Source organism: Numida meleagris, chromosome 4 (genome assembly GCF_002078875.1).
Source record: "Numida meleagris isolate 19003 breed g44 Domestic line chromosome 4, NumMel1.0, whole genome shotgun sequence".
In the NCBI taxonomy this organism is placed as follows: domain Eukaryota; kingdom Metazoa; phylum Chordata; class Aves; order Galliformes; family Numididae; genus Numida; species Numida meleagris.
Window position 1 is genome coordinate 94126323 of NC_034412.1, and position 21763 is coordinate 94148085.

General features: G+C 36.8%; 1 protein-coding gene across 7 annotated transcripts in view; it reads right to left on the reverse strand.

The window, feature by feature from the left end:
• Positions 1 to 21763, reverse strand: part of CTNNA2 (catenin alpha 2) — a 457330-nt gene that overhangs the window by 86225 nt on the left and 349342 nt on the right. For 5 of the 7 annotated variants that reach the window (XM_021395891.1, XM_021395885.1, XM_021395886.1 and 2 more), the window contains one exon: positions 8515 to 8667. In XM_021395891.1, the coding sequence (XP_021251566.1) occupies positions 8515 to 8667 (153 nt within the window). Of the gene's footprint in view, positions 1 to 5437; positions 5812 to 8514; positions 8668 to 18300; positions 18423 to 21763 lie in introns of those variants that run through there. The other 2 variants (XM_021395889.1, XM_021395890.1) reach the window with 2 other exon arrangements.

Genomic DNA, 21763 nt, shown 5'->3' on the forward strand with positions numbered 1-21763 from the left:
TCCCCACAATGGGAAACTGGAAATAGGGAAGGTGTCTGAATTACACAATACATTGGGAGCCTGTGAATAAAACGAATGGAAGTCATTCTGGATAGTAAAAAACACAAATCTTGGAGTCAATACAGTAAGAAAAGGTCGTATCTTGAAACAAAGAAAAGATATTTCATACTTAATAAAGCAAACATGATTATAAGAAGAAACACAAAAAACCAACTCGCGATAAGAAATGTTGATTTTAGTTATCCTTCTTAGCTAGTGGAAAAATAACAGCTATGTGACAACAGAGTTGCAGGTGACCTACAGTGGGGGCAGAGGCCTGACTATGAATCTTCTTCCAGATTCCTCTTGAGAACCTACCCAGTGCCCTTAGTACACTGGAAGTGGGTAGAAAAATGAGAAAGTCAACAGAAGTCAGATACGGAATTAGCTATACTTCTACTGGATACATCTTAACAACATTTGTCCAAAGAGGCATACTCCTCAGAAACTGCCCTACTTGCTCTAAAGCATCCTTCTTCCAGCTGGAAACAATGGTCAATGACAGAGAAAATCTAGTGTCACAAGCGATACCCTGCTACAACACAAATAAATAGAAGGCAAGTGATGTTACTAACCAGGAGAAGGGCAAGCAGATAGCACCTTCTGTTATCAACCTCTCTCAAAGATTATTGTCACTTGCTGAACTTCCCACTTCCAATCACAGCCCATTTTCTGTGTTAAGAGAACTTTTTCCTGTGTTGTCAGAAAACTAATGGGTTGTTCAGTCAAGAATGCTAGTAATAAATCTCAGCTGCTAAGTGAGGAGGCTTTCATATTTCCTGCCCAGTGAAAAGATATATCAAAAAATAAAACCCAAAACAACACATAAAACAAACTGAAGGTAGGTACACCACATACCTGCCCAGTGCTGATTTTTTGTTGCTAAACAGAGTGGGCTGAGCAGCCCTAGAGCTGAGAATTTAACACCATATCATCACAAAGATGCCATGGATTCATGTTAACAATCTGACAGCAATGCCTCTGGTAGCTAGTTTTATTTCTCTCAGTTATGAGAGAGTAATTAAGGAGCTTCTCCTTAATTCCTTCTCTTCCCCAGTGGAAATAAAAAAACCCACGTCTACTGCAATTGTTTTAAGTTCAAAGTTCAGGCTCCAAAGGACCCCTTCCACTAACAGGATCACATACCCCATCACTTCAAAGCACTTCTTTCTATGGAAGATTTGGAGGATGACTCCCACACTAGACATTGGGCGTGTTCTAAGGTCATACCTTTAAACAACTGGTTCGGAGCTGTCATTAATCCCAAAATACATGTGATCAACTAATCAAAATGATACCAAGAGCTTTTTTTTTTGTGTTATTATCTAGTTTTAAATCACATAGACTGCTGTTTGAATGGATTATGCAAGATAAATGGGTATTAGAACTTTATGTAATTTCATTTGGGGATGATACTGTGCCACAGGAATCACAAAGCAGAGCAGTGAGATCAGACTTGAGCAGTAAGCCTCTAGCTGAGTAGGTGTTATTCACTAGAAAATATTTTTAAATGTTACACAGTGATTAAAAAGGGAGTAATTGGACTTCATCTCTTTTACAGATGCAGTAAACAAACGTGGTTGAAAGTTAAATAGCTGATTTCGGAAGATAACTGGAAAATATTGGGAAATTATTGGGAATAAATGTTTCTGCAAGGAGAAAATATTCATCATGAAAATAACTCTAAGAGTCTGCAAAGGAAAGCAATATTAAAGAATTGCAGAGAAAAGTGAAGTGGCCAAAGTACATTTTAATTTATAAAAAGTTCTCCATAAATGTGCATATTTCCAGTAAGCAAAAACAATGAATTTTTTCAGTCATTTTGTAATGAATGGTGACCTATTGGAAATCAGATAACAGAACCAACAGTGGCTTTATATCTACAGTCCCAAAGCTAAAGATGCATTCAATTTGACATGGAGATTCCACACAAATTTACCACTCCCTTTCTTTCTTTTAATCTTCTACTCTTTCTGGAGTGAGAGGAAAAAAACAACAAAAAGAATTCATTGCTCACAGGCTGCTTGCTTTATGTAGCGTACACTTATTTTGTATATCACAGAAAGAACTGTGAACAAAAATCACCCCGGATCCTTTTGCTATGAACATACAAAAGTGCTATGCTATGAAATAAAGAAGTTTAGCCATTTAAGAATAAAGGAAACAGAAAAATGAATAGAAAAATTATTTGAGATAAGACTAATAGTATCACAGCCTGCTTGTTTATTAGAAAATTTTAAGAACTGAACTATATTATCAAATTAGCCCTCCGATAAAGTTATTCCTCTTCCAGACATTCTGGATCTTACCAGAAAGTTTCTAAGGGCAAGTGCTGAGGGATCGCCTTCATCTTCTGCTATAGACAATTACTCCATTCCCAAATTGTTGGCTTGTACCCATGTTTGTGTTAATAATGGAGCCCCCAGATCACAGCAAGGTTCTGCAAATGCTTCCTTCTACAGGAGACTTTGTAAGCTTCAGAGCCATACCCCTATTGCCTGAAGGTAGAGATGACTTTTGCATGAAAGCAGTCTTGAAAGTTTAGACACTGATTATTTAACTCCTTTAATAACTTGTCTCCTTCAGGAACATGTACGCAAGAGCCTTTGAACAGCAATTATTTCTATGCATCACTTTCTGTAAGATGACTTCTGCTATGCTGATCTAGAAACCAGAAGAGGAAATTGGTACAAATCTCAGCAGACTACCAATATAGATTACCTAGTAGATAACATAAGTTGAAAATAAAAAGACACTGGCTTTTTAACTTTGTTTTTATTTATTTTTAGAGTTCAGTAGTGGCATAGCAGAAAGTTTTAGCTTGAAAGGATTCTAGTTCATTTTGCCTTAAAGATGTACACACATCCAAGGTGAAGAGATGGACTACCTAGATCTGGCTGCAGCAGGGATCCAGATGAAATAACTGCAAAGAAGTTCAAGCTTTTCATACTCTCAATTCAGATAATTGGACTTGTGGTTTTAACAATCTTCAATATACTCATTATGTTTACTAGGAATTAAGAACATCTGTTTCCCATGCAGGGAAGAAAGGCTTGAGATGGAAATTCAAACTAAAATGAGCAGATGAAGCACTAGGTTACAGAGGCAGCCCACAGCTTTGACTTCAAAGAAGATATCTCAGCTTAAAGGGCTTGAATTAAACTAATCTATGACCTTCTTTATATTTCTTGATTAGAACCAAGGTTTGTCATCTTCTAAACGTTATTTATCTAGCTAAATTAATGTCAAGTACAATAACAGGATAAGATGTGATCAGTCTAAGAGCAAATCCAGAGAGGTATACATTTTTCATGATGGAAGTTGGATATAGAAGCTAAGAAAGAATATTGACACTTTTTTTATTCATTACCAGAAGCAAACAGCTAGCTGTATACTCTGATAATGCCGTGATGTTCACTTAAAAAGAATAGAAAATTTCAAGTAGGGATAGTATTTGTGAAATCTCGTGTAGCAGTACACTTTGTTCTCTGAACTAAAGTTTCAGAAATAATGAGCCAAATTTTTCTTCTTAGGCTAGTTGCTCTAGGTTTTGTCTGCCCTAAACTCCAGTTCCATGCAAGAACTTATAACAATATATACAATATTTTGTAAATGTTGTATGCTCCTTGTGAAGATCACTAGTAGCTTCTGAAAGCAAGCTACTGTGCCACACCACAAACTCTCAGCACTGCACTGATATCACATGTGCTGTCGATTCAAATGAAAAACTAACTTCACCTGCAAGGCCAGAATCTGAACACTGCCCAAGAGAAACCCTAGCTTTGCATTTGTTATGGATTAAATGCCCTGAGTGTCCTTCTTAAAGGTGTTTCTGGAGGGAGGAAAAAAAAGCAAACTATTGGGTTAGATATTAGTTCTGTTACTGTTCGTGTAAATCAAGACTAAATACGCCACTGAACACCATAGTAAAATGAAATTTTACACTTTCCACTCCATGCCTCCTCTCCTTCCTAAATCAAGTAAGAAGAGGTCTCTGAGCAGATCCAAATGCTCATTTTCTATGCTGTCCATGCTAGCAGTTATTTTTCCCCTCCTGTCTTGAGTATGCAAGCCTGTTACCATATTTATGATGAGAAAACATATGATCAGCATGAACTAGGGAGCTACAAAATATACTTCTTGGAAAATGAAGAGTAGCCTGCATTGTACCTTGCCAAAGAGTTCAAATACTAACTTCTGTTTCTCGTGACATTTTAAAAGAAAAACAAACAAAAACAATGAACAAAACACCCCAACCAACCAAAAGAAAACCTCAACTCCCTGAAGTCATCCCAGTATCATTTTCAAGATGACAGCTGCATGAGCAAGAGGAAGTTAATAAAGATTCCTGTGAGCTGAACAGGCAAAGGCACTATAAACCAAACAGGAACAGAAATGCTGTCGTTAGGTTTCACCAGCTAGAAGCTATTATCCAGCCTTGTGATGCTATTGATTTGCTTGCACTATATCAAACTTTAATCACCATAAACCATTGCCTAACACAGCTCTTCCACTAGCAAGTGTTCTTGGTATATAACTTGAATTGTTTTGGACAGCCCTGGAAATCTTTACGCTTAGATGAGATGAAACGGATAGATATACATAGGCTCCATAAAACCCTTCATGAAGAACAATTTGTGTAAAATTGGTAGGATAATGTACTTTCAAAATATTGTTTTTAGTAGTTTCCAACTTGGTGCTGAAACATTTCAAGAATTATAATTCCTTTTATGGTAACATTAGAATTGTTGGAAATAAGCTTCAAGGACGAATAATGCAACTGACTTTAACTCCTCACTACCTGGTGAAGTTCCTTGCTGACCTTGTATAAAAAAAATTTCTTTTAAGAAAAAAGCATCTAAATAATTAGTAGAACTATACTAGTTTTTTCTTATCCATCTCGGGAAGATGAAATGCCTGATTTGACTCACTGCTTCAGCAGCAAGGTCCTATAATATGAATTTTTACAGTTATTAGTTAGAAGTCAAATATGCTGACATCTCCTCTTGAAAGCAAGCAAACAGCTTGCTATCATGGCTCTTAGAGTCTACTGCTGTTGAATTTCATCTTCCAGGAAAATTAATTGAATTTAATAATTTAATGAGTAATGTTATAACAAAATCAGTCCAACTGAGGAAGACTAAAACCTAGAAAGTTTTACTAAACAGAATAATAAAGGTTCATTAACTAGTTGCCATACTGTCCTTTGATAGCTGCATTGAATACATCTGAGCTGATTTATCAGCCAAGTAACCCTGCGTAGCAAGTATTAGAATTATCTGTCATTAACCTTATGGTATAAATGAAGATACAGAAGTTAAACAACTTCCCAAGGTCACAGTTGAAAATTGCAATACACACTAATTATCAGTCATTAGAAGTAAGAATTTTAAAAAACATTAAACAGATTCATGAGGTAAAGGTCACGACCTGGAAGGGCACCATCACTCCTCCAACTTCAGCTTTAGAAGGTGTAAAAATAGAGAGACAAAGACTGAAGTATGGTTTTAAGAAAGCGAGTTAGCCACCTGAGCCTGGAATGATGCCATGAAGTTTATTTATTTATTTGGTACGATCTGAGGCATTTGGGATGATTCACATCATTGATAGGCTGGGTGTCAGTTTCAAGGTTCTCTGTCTTCTTGAACTCTGGAAGGAGCCTGAGACAAGAAGGTGCTAGTGTTTAAAAATCACAGAAAGTTCCTAAACTTCCTGAAGTTTCTTGGGATGACACAGCCTGGATTTCCAACATAGCCATAGAGAAATCTGGTTCTAGAAAAAAAATGAGAATTCATCTTCGTGTCTTTTTCTCCCCTCATTCTTATTTTCAGATGGGAAAAATACACTTACATGAGGCATATCTTACCAAGCAGAGTGAAAAGCAAAAGTCATATTATGATAAGAGGTGGGGAAGAGAAGTCAAAGAAACAGTGAAAGCAACTCTTATAGGAAGATTTAATTATTCAGTAATATGGACTAAATGGGAAAGTTAACTTCCATAAGCCATGTTCTTACATGTATTTTTTTTTGACAATGTATTGTTCATAGAGAAAATTCTGTCTCTTATATCCAGCAAATATCAGAAAAGCATTTTCTTCTTCTTAGCACGGTAAAACAGAGCTCTTACATACCAAATATTAAAACTTGTGTTATTTCTCCTGACCTTTTGACAGAATTTCATTTGAGCTTGGTAAGATACCAAGGAAATTTAGATTCCAGTTTTAAAATTAATGATTAATATTATAGAGCTCTCCCAATATTGTATTTGCAGTGCCAAATTCCTCTAACATAAGCAAGTGCAACTCTATACACTCCAGTAGAACTGTGTTCGCATATATTAGCAACCAATTCTGGCCCTGTGCCTGGGAAGGGATCTTTCATTCCACGGTCACTTGATTATGTCTCAACTTCAAACTACATTTTACAATTTGCAAAATACTTGACCCAGAGAACCACAGAAGCCCATCTGCTCAGATACCACTGTGCATCATTAAGTAAAAATGATGCAATTAAGTGCAAAATTTTGAGTACATGGGCCATAGATGTCTTCCAAATATTTTTTTGTTCACTCAGATGACCCTAAAATCAGGTTTCAAAATTCCACTTCCACTAGAATTTTATTCTTCCAAAACACTTTGTTAGGCAAAAAAAAATGTGTTTTTAAAAATCCTTACAAATAAGAGGTTAAGGCCTATCTTAAACAACCTATCTTTGGAAAAGAGTATGGATGGATGGAACAGTTTAGTACCAGGTGTCAGAAAGACATGCAAGACTCAGGAATCTGCTTCTAGTAATCTGGAACAACATAAATGGATGAAAAGCATTACGTGTTAAGATACTTATTGTTGTAATCATTGTTTCATTGGCAGAGTATCTAAAAACCACCATGTAATGTTAAAAAAAAAGCCTCAAGAACAGAACTGTTACTTGGTCTAAAGTAATGTTAGACCTCTAAAACTAGATCTAGTTAATCATGAGTCTCTTCCAGTTAAATATTCTTCCTTCCATTACTTTTCTTTAAGTCAAAATTGTGTAGCTCACTCCAAGAGTAACAGCTTACATTTCTCTCCACGGAAGCTACAGCATACACAAAGAGCACAATAACACTATTTGATAGAACAAATTCTCAGCTACAAGACACTCTCTTTCCATCATAGTCACCACCATTAGCTGTGCATTTTCACCAGCGATGAACAGGAGCCTCCATGCTGCACATGTGAAAATTTGCACCAGTGGAGGTAACTCATTGTTTCACAGCTGCTAGGACAGCATCATTGCTAGGAGAATATTACCCATGCAATCCATCTTTCATCAGCCTGAACAGATACAAGTCAGAAGGTACCAAATAAAGACAATTTGATACTGAGGCATGTTAGGACAGTCCAGCCAAGACTGGCAGTGCATTCCATGGTCTTTAAACTGGTATGGGGTATGCTCCAGACTAGTATTTTATTCCCACAAAAAAAAAATCCCACATATTTGTCAGGGAACTATCTACTTTAGTTGGTAGCAACAAAGAAACCCTTACTCTTCTCTAGAGCTTAGGTACTATAGATTTAGGACAGAGTCCATTTTAAGAATCAAAGTCTTTCAGAAGTACAGCTCAATACCTGTCAAATCAGTAGCTCTCTAATAACCTTATTTTTCCCCCTGCATAAGAACGCATAGTATAGCTAGAGAGAGAAGAAGTTACTACGCTGCTACATATTCTTCAAAATAATGCTGGTACAGAGAAGTTCATAATGCCACATAATACCAAACAAATCGTTGAACTGTATTTGTCTTCAAGAAATACAAGCATTTTTCATAGTTCTTACACTCTCAAAGGGCAAATGGCAACAAACACTACCATTTTCTTAAAAGTTCATTCGATGAGCATCCAGCTTTCAATCATAATGTTTTATTCTCCCTGTGGTAGAACTGAGCTATTTCAGTATCACCCATGAAGCCTTGAATTTATTGCTTGTGACTTAGCAGGCCTTCTCAAAAAGGCATAATACTAAATACATATACGAAATACATACCTTTCAAGAATAAACATGGCATTAGACTACACCTTCTCTATATGTCCTTTTCTTGTTTTAATTTGGCACAACTGGCTCGTAAGCTGAGAGCAGCACTGGCCAGTAGCAGATATTCTGAAGCACTTCTTTGGCTTTTTACTTTGAAATGAAAACCCTGTGTACTATTAGTAAAGCTGAACTGAAATTTATTTCTCACCACTCTCAACTTCTGACAAAATACCAGAAATACATTTTAAACACGCTGAATTGCTTTAATGAGCTACTAAATTATAGCACGTGCTCTTGTCTGCCATCTAGCCAGACATTTGCTGTGCCATCACAAAGGTGATCCAAACTCCTGAAGCCTCTACGACAGAACTGCTGCCTCTGAGACTTCAGCTGATGGATTGTTTTCCTTGCTTCTCCTAGAGAGACAACACGGAAGCCTAGCTGCATCAATAACATCGCTTACCTCAACGAGCTTGTTGGCATGCTCACGGAAGACCTGCGCATACTCCTTCACTTCTTTCTCATTACCACTTTTGGCAGCCTCAATGAGAACCAGCAATGGCACGTTGGTCTCCAGGAACGAATCTGATATATGATCCATTACTGCCTTCCGGAGCTGTGACAAAGAAAAAAAGCAGAGATGTAAATAAAAGGAGAATTATCAATATGCAGTCCCACTGCATTCATTGGCTGTTAAGCAATGATGTGTAACATCTCACACCATTGTACAGGAGTTTAGACTTCTTTCCTTCCTTCCTCCAAGCTATACATTTGCAGCAAGAATACAGATATCCAACTGCTAAGGGCCTGAGATTCATGCTGACTCACGCCTCTAATCCCAGTGGACTGAGTGGCTCCCTCTGGGACGATGATGATTACTCACATAATACACTGCAAATTGAGAGTTGAAAGCTGCATGCTATTTAAAAAAAAACAGTTCAGCTCACTTAAAAGCCAAATATGGATTAAGGAGCTTAACTTCAAGTAACCATTAAAAATATTAGTCTGAATATATCTAAGCCTCTTCTAATTCCTGCACTGAATATTATTTTCAGTAGTAACAAGTATTTCATTTAGCACGTGCCTTGTGCTTCACATACTCTTTCAAATACCTCCAGCAGGTACAAAGAGAAAACCTAAGGACTTTCCAGCCAGTTTTAGCAAACATGCTACAATTTATTCCAAAGGAAAAAAACTCCCTGCAACTTTCTGCAGATTAAACACCTGTTATTTCACAAAAGCATCTGTTTGAAACAATATTACTGTAAGAATTATGTCACTGATGACTTCTCTACTTTGCTAATAACTACTAATTAATGTCAAACTTCACTAAAATTTGAAAGACAGCCAGAAAGATGATATCTTAAATAATTCTTCCTGAAAACTTAATTGCTCTATAGGAGTATGGATCAGAAACATTTTTTCAGCATATTTTATTCTGCGATTGGATTGTTAAGAGTGGGAAAAAAAACAACATGAATTCAGAAACAAGAAGCTGGGAGCCATTCGCCCTGAAGGTCTGGTTAGCCACAAGTCTCCTTCAATCATTCATTTTTAGTGAGATGAATGTTCAGGCAAGGTAAGTTTTTCTATTTTACAGTCCAGACTAGAAAGCTTTCACTAGACTAGGTATCACCTAAAAACCCTATCATATTGGAAACTGCTACATTATTAGGCATAATAAATACATGATTTGAGATATATTTGGAGTGTGACAGCAGCACTTGACAGCTCTTTTTCAATAAAGAAAAATCTAGCTTGGAATATTTCTTTTCAATCCTATAGTGGTACACTAAAAACAAGCAGCAAAGCAAGTTCTTAGCATATATGCACTTGCATGTGGTTTTCCTTTTACTTAAATTACAGTTAAAGCAACCAGTGCATTAAGGATAGCAATCCTTGATTCCCATTAAAAGTTAATTCGTCTCAGATTCCACCTGGAAAATATTTTTCCACCTACAAAACGACTGAAGTCACTCAGAATAGCTAAGACAGCAATATTCATAAAAAGGAAATAAAGAATGAAAGGGATGAATTCATACGCGAGGCTTGCCAACAGCTAGAAAGCTGGATTGTGGTGGCCACTACCTATGAGATTGTCATTGTCTACTCTCTTTCCCTGCCCCCCATCTACTAATATAGTAAGAGATAACAAGTGAACATTATTATATTGATACCTATTTCAGACTGTCCTTCGGGTATATTGGTCTATTTGCTTAGCATCTAATACAGTGAGGACCTGACTCGTGAGTAGTTTTCAGAGGTATCACACCAATATAAATAATAATTATTAATACTACTCTAAACATACAAAAGTATTGCAAAAATATATGTTTATAAACATACACACGCTAAGATGTTAAATTTCAGAAAATAAGATGTATAGCACTACAAAACTTCAGCTGCATATTGATAGATTTCCAATCACTATGTATATCTCTTTTTCTCTATAAGAGCTTCATCTATAGCCAATGCCATGTGGAGAGATATTACCCTATCTGGCAAGTTTGAGACTTAATCATCCACTGCAGATGTTCATCTTCCAACACACTGAGAAAACCTGCTCCTAAATGACATGCCTCACTTTTAGGACATTTAGTTAGAATTTTGACGTCCAGCATGTTGAAATAATTAATCTGACTGTAGTATTTCTAAAGGAACACACAATGTTTAAAAACATAAATCCCAAGTAGTCTCCACCTAATTTCCAGGGAAAATCCTTAAAAGAAATCTATTTGCTCTAGTTCAACACAAATGTCAATAAAACTCACCATTCACTTCACTGTGTGAAGAATTACTCTAAATCTTAAATGAATGTTTTTTTTTTTTTCTATTTATTCCTTATGGAATGATATTTTAAAGGGTTAAGAAGGGAGGTGATCTTGCCCCTTTGCTCCATACTGGTGAGACCTCGCTTGGAGTACTGCATCCAGATGTGGAGTCCTCAGTACAGGAGAGACATGGACCTGTTGGAGTGCATCCAGAGAAGGACCACAAAATGATCCAAGGGATAGAATACCTCTCCTACGAAGACAGGCTGAGAGAGCTGGGGCTGTTCAGCCTGGAGAAGAGAAGGCTCCGAGGTGACCTGAGAATGGCTTGTCAGTATCTAATGGGGGGGGCTGTAAGAAAGATGGGGACAGACTCTTAAGCAGGTTCTGTTGTGATAGGATGAACTAAAAGAGGTTAGATTTAGATTGTTTATAAGGAAGAAGTTTTTTCACTTCAGGATGTTGAAGCACTGGAAGAGATTACCCAGAGATGCGGTGGATGCCTCAACCTCAGTGATGTTCAAGGTCAGGTGCAATGTGACTCTGAGCACCCTGATCTAGCTGTTCATTACCGGGGAGTTGGACAAGATGGTCTCTAAATGTTCCTTCCAACTCAAATAATTCTATGTTTCTCTATTAAAAGAATGTGCCCCATGGAACCCTACAAAAAATCTCAGGATGTTTATTCACATGTGCGTTCACACATCCTATTTTCATCGGTATTAAGATCACACATAAGAAGTCAACTAAAAAAACACAATAAGAGCATCAGCTAAGCAACAATTTGGGGCTTGCCATTGTAAATATACAGCAGCATTGTATTTGAATCAAAATGAATTAATAAAATGGATATCCTATTTTTAATAGTAACTGTATGTGACTTTCTGCAGTTCGTATTTTGAGCAGTTAGAAAAAATCCTGAATTCTGACCACCATGGGTTTGATAAATAAACAAATGGTATTTTCATATTTTCTGTTATTCATAGAAGTCAGTAGCATATTCCTGATCTCTCTTGTAAACAGGCACAACCATTTTCTTGAGAAATTATAATCTGAGCTTTAGGTTACCCTTGCATTGAAGTTGCAAGGTATATTTAATGGTTTTTATATACACAGGAGAACGCAAATTTTGCTATCCATCACTACAGGCTGTAAAGAATGACTTGACAAAATCATTTATTAGATGTGACAGGAGTATGAACACAAGACATTCATCCAATTGCTCAAATGGATACATGACAAGGTAATATTAATAGCACAAGACAAGACATTTGAAAGTATTAGCTCAGCATTACCAGTCTATTTGATTCAATTAAGGCAATTCATCAAGGTAAATAACTACTAGAAAACTAATCTTATATGTTCCTCAGTGCACTGCAACAAAGTCCAGCTAAAGCGATGGCTTAGGCATCGAGAAATTTTATGGTTTCATACAACTGACATCAGCTCAGAAGGGAATGAGAAAATTCTGTGACCTGAATTTAAATGGTCATAAAACATGCAGCAAAAAAGGTCAAGTTTTTAGAATAAAACAGCATGAGATCTCATGCACACCTGTAAATTAACAAATGTCTTTGCTATTCCTTTAATTTCCCCATATTCTGCTGTAAATATTATGACACATAGTATTACTCATGGCAATGATTAATTCCCCCCCCCCCCCCCCATGGAATTTTTAAGTTAGGGGTGGCTTCAAAATGAAGACAGTTTCTACTACGTTAAACTCCAGTTGTTAGAGAAAAGACTTAAAGGTCCACTTAATTCATTTCGTTGTGGAGAAAACTTAATTAACATACAGTTAAAAGAATAATAAATTGGCTATATGAGCACAAAAACATAAAAAGGGAAGCATCAAGACCTGCAAATACTTCTACAAGTATGAATGGTGAAGGCAGCTTTTATGTCTTTCCAGTTCAGTCAATTTACTCAGTTTATGGCACACAGAGTCAGTTGCTGTTTTTGATAGCATCGTGTTCTACTGTTCTAAGCACTATTTAGGGCTGTTTTATCATTGTCAATTCACAGCTATAATTGAGCTCAAAGAGGTTAACCTGCCCACTGAAATGATGTTTTCCATGGCTATATAGCAATTTTAGAACCAAAATATCTCTGTATTACTTACAGCCTGGAAGAGAATTAAATGTCTAATCCTGACATGGGAAGGTAGCATCATAGAAGAGTCATTAATCTCCTAACAGATTATTTAACTTTATAAAGACTGGCAGTATAAAGCTACCTGCAAGACAAGTTTAGCAAAGAGAACCTTATTCACCACTGCAGCCTGAAATGTCTTTGACACAGTCCCCCCATAACATTCTTCTCTCCAAATTGGAAATAAATGGATTTTACAGGCAGACTGCTCAACAGACAAGAAATTGGTTGCAAAACCATACCCAGAGAGTGGTGCTCAATGGCTCAGTGTCTGGATGGAGATGGGTCAGTCCTGGGACCAGTTCTCTTAAATAGCTTCATCAGTGACATCGACAGTGGGGTCAAGCACACTCTCAGCTAGTTTGCAGATATCACTAAGCTGTGTGGCACAGCCAACATGCCTGAGAGATGGGTTGCCATCCAGGAAGACCTAGACAGGATCAAAAAGTGGGTCCAGGAAAACCTCATGAGGGCTGATAAATCTATGTCCAAGGTCTGGCACCCGGGTAGTGGCAATACCCACTATCAATACAAGCCAGAGGACAAAAGGATAGAGCTCAGCTCTGACAGAAAGAACTTGGGAATACTGGTGGATGGTAGCTGTACATGAGCCAGAAATGTGCCCTCACAGCCCAGAAAGGCAATCATATTCTGGGCTGCAGCAAAAAGAAAAAGCATGATCAGCAGGGCAAGGGAGGTGATCCTGCCCCTCTACTCCGCGCTGGAGAAACCTCATCTGAAGTACTGCATCCAGATGTGGAGTCCTCAGTAGAGGAGAGATGTGGACCTATTGGAGAACATTCAGTGGAGGGCCACAGAAATGATCCCAGGGATGGGACACCTCCCCTGCAAGGAGAGGATGAGAGAGCTGGAGCTTTTCAGCCTGGGGAAGAGAAGGTTCTGGGGAGATCTGAGAGTGGCCTCTCAGTATCTAAAGGGAGGGAGGTTATAAGTGAGAAGAATACAGAGTCTTCAGCAGAGTTTGCTGTGGCAGGACAAAGAAAAATGGTTTAAAACAAAAGGAAACAAAAGGAGGGGAGATTTAGATTGGATATAAGGAAGGGTGTTTTTTTTTTTTTAACACTAAGGGTGATGAGTCACTGGAACAGGATGCCCAGCGAAGTGGTGGATGCCCTGTCCCTGGAGACATTCAAGGCCAAGTTGGATCAGAATCTGAACACTCTGATTGAGCTGTAGGTGTCCCTGTTCATTGCAGGGGAGTTGGACTGGATGGCCTTTAAGGGTCCCTTTCAACTCAAATGATTTTATGAACTCAGCTCCAAACACTTTGCTGCTGCAAAGCACTACCATACAGGTATTAATCTAATTGAAAGAGATAAAAATAAAACCTCTCCTGCAGTTGAACTCCATCTTCTCCAGTATTTGGTGAAATTGAGAAATGGAGAATAAGACAGCGGCCATTAGAAGCTGTTGCTATAATGCCAAATAGAAAGTCTCAGATAATTCTACATACAACAACCCACAAAGACATGAACGAAAGAACAGCAACTGGAGGGTAGTGGATATTCATGCTGTTAAATTTATCTTCATAGACTAAACAGCAAAAGGATTAACGTTCAAAGCACATATCTCACAAGGACATCTAAGTTACAGATTTCTGGAATATAATACATAAAAGTATTTTAAGATTTGAGCCTATGAGAAAAAAATAATTAAGTACAAAGACTGATTGTGCTACTTTATGTATTTTTCTATGTATGATATCTCCTTTTTCAAAAGAGAAACTTCCGTAGTCATGTAAAGAGTAGAGATTAATTTACTGATGGAAAGCAATTTCCAAAAACCAGCTTTAACCAGAAATTTGAAAGGGAGCAAGACAAAAAAAAACAAAACAATGTTCTTCCTAGTCACTGGCCATTACAAAGGAACTCTCAATATACTACATGGCCAGAACCATGGAAGAACTTCATTACTGAGTACTTAAGTAGTTAACCCACATTGATTTAACAGCTTTATTGAAGTGCACATGCTATAGGAATCTTCAGAAATTTATCATTTTTAGTGACTTAAAAATCGTATAATGCATTATCAAATAATGATTTTGGGGCAAGGAAGAACCTTGTACTTGCTAACAGATTTGAATAGTTATATAAAAATACAAAAGTTCTTATAAGCATGAGGGACTCTTCCCTCTTCACCCATTTTATGAGCATTATCAGGGCTATGCCTTGCTCGATGTCTGGCTAAAACAATAAAATCTTTATGCTGACTGGAGGGTGCATCTAGTATGAAATATTTATAATTTTAGAAAGAAAGAATGAGACAAGGCATTAACATGGTAGCAGGCAGTACAGAGTGTACCATCAAAAATGGAAAAACAAGAGGAAGAAATACAGGTAAAGACTAAAGAGACAGACAGCACCAGTGAAGTCAAAATAACCCATGGGGGTTAAACATCTATATGGTCATAAATTTTAAGGACCTTGGCAATGAAAATTCTTCATGAAGCTAATCCTTATTACGAGAAGCATACATCTTGACTTCACTCAGGAGTCCCATCTACAGGGTTTAAAAGGGCTAATGGAGCAAGCATTACATGTTAACACATGCATTCCCATCCATCCCAACTGTAGAGACTGGCTGCCATATTAAATATTATGTAAGATCTAGAGATTTAGCCACAGCAAAAGCTTATGACAGCTGCCTTTGGCAGACCTATCCATTGGAATTACAGACAATGGCAGAAAAAATTAAAAACTGATTGTGTTCTGAAAAATGAATGAGAACATCATCCTTCCCAAGAGCCATGAACTCATACTGCCCTATGGAAAATCATGAGCGACATTTGACACTGTAAATTACCATGCATACCTTTCCAAAAGAATCCTACTGCAGTGGGATAACAATCTGTTTTTGTTTTTATTTTGCTTGTTTATAATGTCCTTGTCGTAATTTCTACAGAGCAGAAATTGAAAACAAAACTTTGTGTTGCATGCTGATATGCAGCTACAAAGACATTCAAAGTACTTAAGAAATGGTGTTGCTGAACAAAATTAATGGCAATTAAGAGAAAACTGCAATATTGAAATCCCATTTAGAAATTAGATGCTACATACACCTTGCCGTTGCTCATAAATCCATTAAGAGGAGAGAGTTATAGAAGTCTTTGGAAAGGGACTGTGTTTTCTTCTCAATTTATATTGCTCCCTTCCTCCTGTTACTGCATTATTGATAATGAACATCAGAATTTGAAGCTCTTTATGAACTCCAGCTTCTCTAAGTTTTATAAGCTAATGCAACTACAGGTCATTCTCTGGCTGACATTACAAAACAGTCTAAGCTTTATATAAAATTATCATCAGTAGGAAAGTACTGTTTTGTTTGTTTACTTTGATGGGAGTATTATTGGACACTTCTGTTGAAATTCTTCTCTCACCTTCATATAGTTCTTAAAACTCATTCTATATGAGATGCCATATTTGAAACAAAACTGTGCAGTGATTACAGAGGAAGGTATCTTCTAAAGTTCCTGCAGTGAGTACAAAGATTTGTTGAAGTACAGGAGTTTTTAGGAAGACTCATTAGAGGGATAATTGACAAACTGTGCACAGTAACCTACTTGCATACAATGTATTTGTCAATGAATTATGGCTCATAATTCTTCATCAGCAGCTTTGAAAAACAGCATTTTGAACTTGCAACATCATTCAGTTGGATTAAAAATAAATAAACTAGATCCTATTTCAAAAAGCAAGAACAGCTACAGGTACTACATTATTTGGATTTTGCCAGACTAAAATAATCCATCACATGTATTACATTGCAGGTGAGAGTTTTCTTCACTTGATGGAAATAATACACGCTGCAGATTTGCACAAAACTACCTGATATAGGTATAGTTTCCTGAAGTATGGCACCATATGTGCATCAGTAAACATTATGTGTAGAGTAAATTAAACTGAGCCTTACAATTAGGCAGTAAGGAAATTACTACAGACCTGAAAGAGTAAATCAGCAGTATTAAAACACTCTCCATTTCCTCTGAAGCACTTCAGAGCACCATAAAAGCCTCAATGTCACTGTGATAAACATTGAGATGAAATATATTTTGCAAAGGCATACATTCAAATAAGTTAAAGTCAAAATTATGATTAAATGATGGTTCATCACCTCTAATTTATACTTTATATTTGTTTCCTAGAAGTTTTTCTAAAATTCCTTTCTTAAAGTAAATAGAACAGTGAGTTTATAGAACAGGAGCAGAGAAAATGTAGATGCACTACTGAAAGACATGCCAGGGGGCTCACAGTTTTCTTAGTCCAAACTAGTGAAATTCAGAGTATTTGACTACTTCTATTGCTTTGAAGATTGGCTATAAATTCAGTGGAAGCTGAAAGAACAGAGGGCTTTATCAAATAGAGCATTACTATCTCTTACTTACAACAGAGCATTACACAAGATTCCTGTCTAATACCTTAGTACAAGCTGACAGAGAAACCCAGAAAAGAAAGTACTGACGTACACACAATGCAGTGCACAAACATTAAATGAAGAAATACATGGACGTAGTTTCAGCACAGAAATAAATCTGTATTAGAATCTGATAGAAGGTTTTCAGAAAGACAGCTTCTAGATTTCCATAATCAAGAGCACTAAAGTCACTACAGATAAAAACATACCCGATTAAGCAACAAAGAATACGTGATATGTTTCTAACAAGCAAGGCCTTGATGCTGCAGGTGGCCTTAGGCTCAAAGGTATTCAAATTGACATGTTGGGATCACTTCAAAAAAAATGCCAACGTTTTATCAAGGAGCACTTCTATGCGACAGAATGAGGCAATATCATTGCACCACACATTCCCTTGGGAGCAACTTCTATCTCATCTTTGGTAATACAGCACAAACTTAGCAAGGCTCCTGTGGATTGTCTGGTTAAGAATGACCTTGCTCCAACTTTGTCTTCACAAAATAAATCTTCAGTAAACATTCATGCAAGATTAAATTTGAAGTTAAAACTCTCCTGGATATTCTGTTACCACTGAACACTTGCATTAAATTTTGCACCTTCAAAACTGTGCCTTTTTACAAATCCTCACTGTGTTACATGACCGAGGTGAGGCCCATGACCCTCTCTCTGTTTTTAACTCCCCATAAATTATACAGATCGTGAATTTATAGAACCACCTTCAAGATTTATAACCTTAAACACTGCCTGCTTGTCTACAATAAAGGACACATCAAAACCTACTTTTATGGTACTAAGAGCAAGAACTTGAGTCTCCAGGCCACCCAAACACAAGCCTATTGCTGCAGTGTTGACTAGCTCTACAGTAGGAAAGTAAAAGAACTATTCACACAACCTACCTTCAGGTTCCTGTGTTTGGGGTAAATAAACTAGGAGACAGTTTTCTCATTATTCCCTAGAAACATATGAAGAATACTACCTTTTCCAAAACAAACCATCTCCAACCAACCACTCTCTAAAGGCAAATTCTCCCATTTTATAGAAGAGTTAAGGAAAGCCATCTTGCTTATATTATCACCCAGTTTCCATAATTTACATCAGCTGGTGTGAATTCACAGGTGTTGGGTTTTTTTGTTGGTTATTTTTTTCTCCCCATTATGAGTTTTTATTTCTTAGAGTGTCCTGTTCCATTTCTTAAAAGATCTGAGACAAATTGGTTGTCTTATAAGTTTAATTAGAATTGAGTTCATTGTGTTCTTCTGAAGCTCTTAGTTTTGTTTTGTTTTTATTCTCCTGGAGATGTTGAAGGCCAGGCTGGATGGGGCCCTAGGAAAGCTGGTCTAGTGCCTGATTTAGTGGGTGGCAATGCTGTCTGTGGCAGGGGCAGTTGGAATGGGATGATCTTTGAGGTCACTTCCAACCCAAGCCATTCTATGATTCCAACAGCTCACGCTTCCCTGGGGCTTTATCTTAATGTATGGATGCTGTACATCCTTAAAGCTGGTACAATACAGAATATCTAAAATGAGGTAGCCTCATCTTCAAAAGCAACTTTACTTATCTGTGTTTCATATTGTTCTTCTGAAAACTGGACAGTAACTGTTGCTTATCTTTTTCATCTGAGCATTTTAGAAGGGGAAGAGGAGAAACAATTTAAATCAGTAAATCATGATTTATGATTTATCATATCTAGATATCATATCTAGATACAGCTGGTCCTCCCTGTAGCACTTGATAATTCATTGTAAGGCAGTAGCTTGCCTGTAAAACAGTGATGATATAATTTCCACTTTTGGTGGGGGTTCTGTGTTTTCCTCAAGGGTTTTATATCCTGTAAAGAAGCAAGCTACGCATGTACTTGAAAAGAGAGAGATTTAAGTTCACAGACTGTATAAATGTTCATTCATAACATAACTTGCATTGTATGGGTTAGATGTGATGAAATCTGTTCCAACAGAACACAGTTTTTCAGTTTTAGGTGTCCCTTTAGTCTAATTGCACAAACTAATACTCATATTTTTTATTCTGAGAGTCTCTATGGAGTCTACGTCAGTTTTTGGCAGATTCAAAAGTTGTTTTTTTTTAACAACAAATAGCTTTCATAAACAGTAGGGATACAACTTAATCTAAGTGGAAATGACCGACATAAAGAGCAAAGGGAGATTAGGCTGCCTCTCAAGTGCTAGGAAATAAAGATACAACAAATAGTGCTGAGAACATTATGAAGCCTGTTATCTAATTCAAATTATCATACCCATATTAAAGAAAGTACACAAAATTGTGAGTACTTTCAGAGAGCTATAAAGTAGGAAAAAAGTGAATATGATGAAGAAGATCTCTCCAAAATCTTTTACCAAATTTGCATGAATAAATTACAGGAGGTATTTTCCTCATCTACTTTTAATCTTTTTCAAGTGTGACCCGTAGACTAATATAGCAGTATTGTCAAGGACTAAAAGTTAATGGGTATAATAATTGTAGCTGTGCAATTGAAAGAAAGTATGTTGGAGATTATGGCTGATAACTAATGATAATCATGTCTGTAGTCCACCACCAAATATTTCAAAAAGTTATACCTGAGAGCACAGTCTAAGACAAAGATAATGTAAATGAGCAATCAATAATACTTAACGGTCATGTGAAGGGATGCCTGAACTACATGACACTTAATGAATTCATTAGAGGGATGCAAAGGGCAAACGTGTCTGGGATTTTTTCAGAATTTAGGCTGCTGCAATGTCTGTGGCAGAACAAGTCTGGCTGTGTGGCTGCTAGGTGGGCAACACAATGCAGTCGTTACTAATATTAGTTTATGTCTAAATGGCTACACTCAACCCCAAATAGCCAAAAGTATGTAGCTATGCAGCAACCAGCATGCTAGTAATGGCCATCAGGAAAAAGCAGACACTGGGAAGAAGCAACCAATAACCAAACCTCCATCAGTATGTGTGAGAAAGAGGAAGACAACTCATCTGAACCAATTCAGAAATCTTTTAGCTTGGAGCTTATGAAGTAGCAGAGATTACCCAACCAACTTTTAAATGATAAACTATAACCATATATGAAGTTCATTCTTGAAAAATAATGTGGGAAAACAAGCTATGTGTCTCTGCAGAAGTCATATGGAGGAGCTAATAACATAATTAGAGTTACACAATACCAGTATGACTAGAGCTGTAGCGAGCCTTAAAATAACATCTACCTTTGAGTACGTGGAGTGCTGTTGCAGATGGTAACAGAAAAACAGAACAAGACTGTAGTCTTGACAAAGGTGCTGTCAGTTTCAGACTGGCTTTCTGAGGAAATGAGGCTCAAAATTCTATTTTTTCAAATACATTTCAATCTGCTGTGCAATTTTAAGCTAATGTCAGCATACAGAAAAGGTCTTGAGGATGTTCAACAGCTATTTGATAAAAAAAATTTCTTTAGTAGGAGAAAGGTGACCGAAATTTGAGTTCTGCGGAGGGAAATTTGTAATAGTAAGTCAGTAGCTAGCTGATCAGTGTGCCTACATAGGTACCAGGTAGTCCACCACCATGCAGAAGGGAAGGATGGATATAAGAAAATAAGAAAAAATGAAAATCAAAGACCATAAGGGAAGACCTGAGATTACTTTATAGGAAGACCAACACAGAAAATACAATTCCACAGAAAGCAGAAGTCTTCATTAATTTGGTTGTTCTCAATTTTTTAGTCCTGTGTCTGCACAATATATATACCTCAGAGGATGTTGTCTGAAAAAGACAATCTGAGAAGATATTATCTTTCCTAAAAACAAATGCTGGATTAGAATATTTTGCTTCAGAGTAGTGTGAAGAATGGCAGCAGTAAGCTATGTACTGGTGAGACTTGTCTGCTTCCAAGAATTCATATAACCATGAAAGCAAACATACCTATTTCAAGTCCAGAAATAATGATAGCTTTCCATATACAAAATTGCCATGCAGATACAAATGGGCTGTTGATTTTTTTTTTTTCAGTATTGCACATGTAGACTTGGATATCAAACAACAGCACTGACTTCTTTCAGATATCCACTACATTAAAACAAAAGCAAAGGACATCAGCCTAAGCACTCAAAGTATCACATGTATTCATCAAAATGCAGCTGGTAATGTTTTCATTTCTGGACTTTCCACTTTAAAATTCTTATTCATATATTTTATATAAAATTATGTTGCCTAAAACTGCAACAGCAACCAGAAATCCTATTTTTCTACAATTAAAATTTTAATTCGTTCCAGTTTAGAATAAAACCTGGTCATTTCAAAATGCTAAATGATCAAAACACCTTAAAGCAACTGAAAACGTCCTTGAACATTCTGAAGCACTGTTTTCAATTTTAACTTTCAATATTTATTT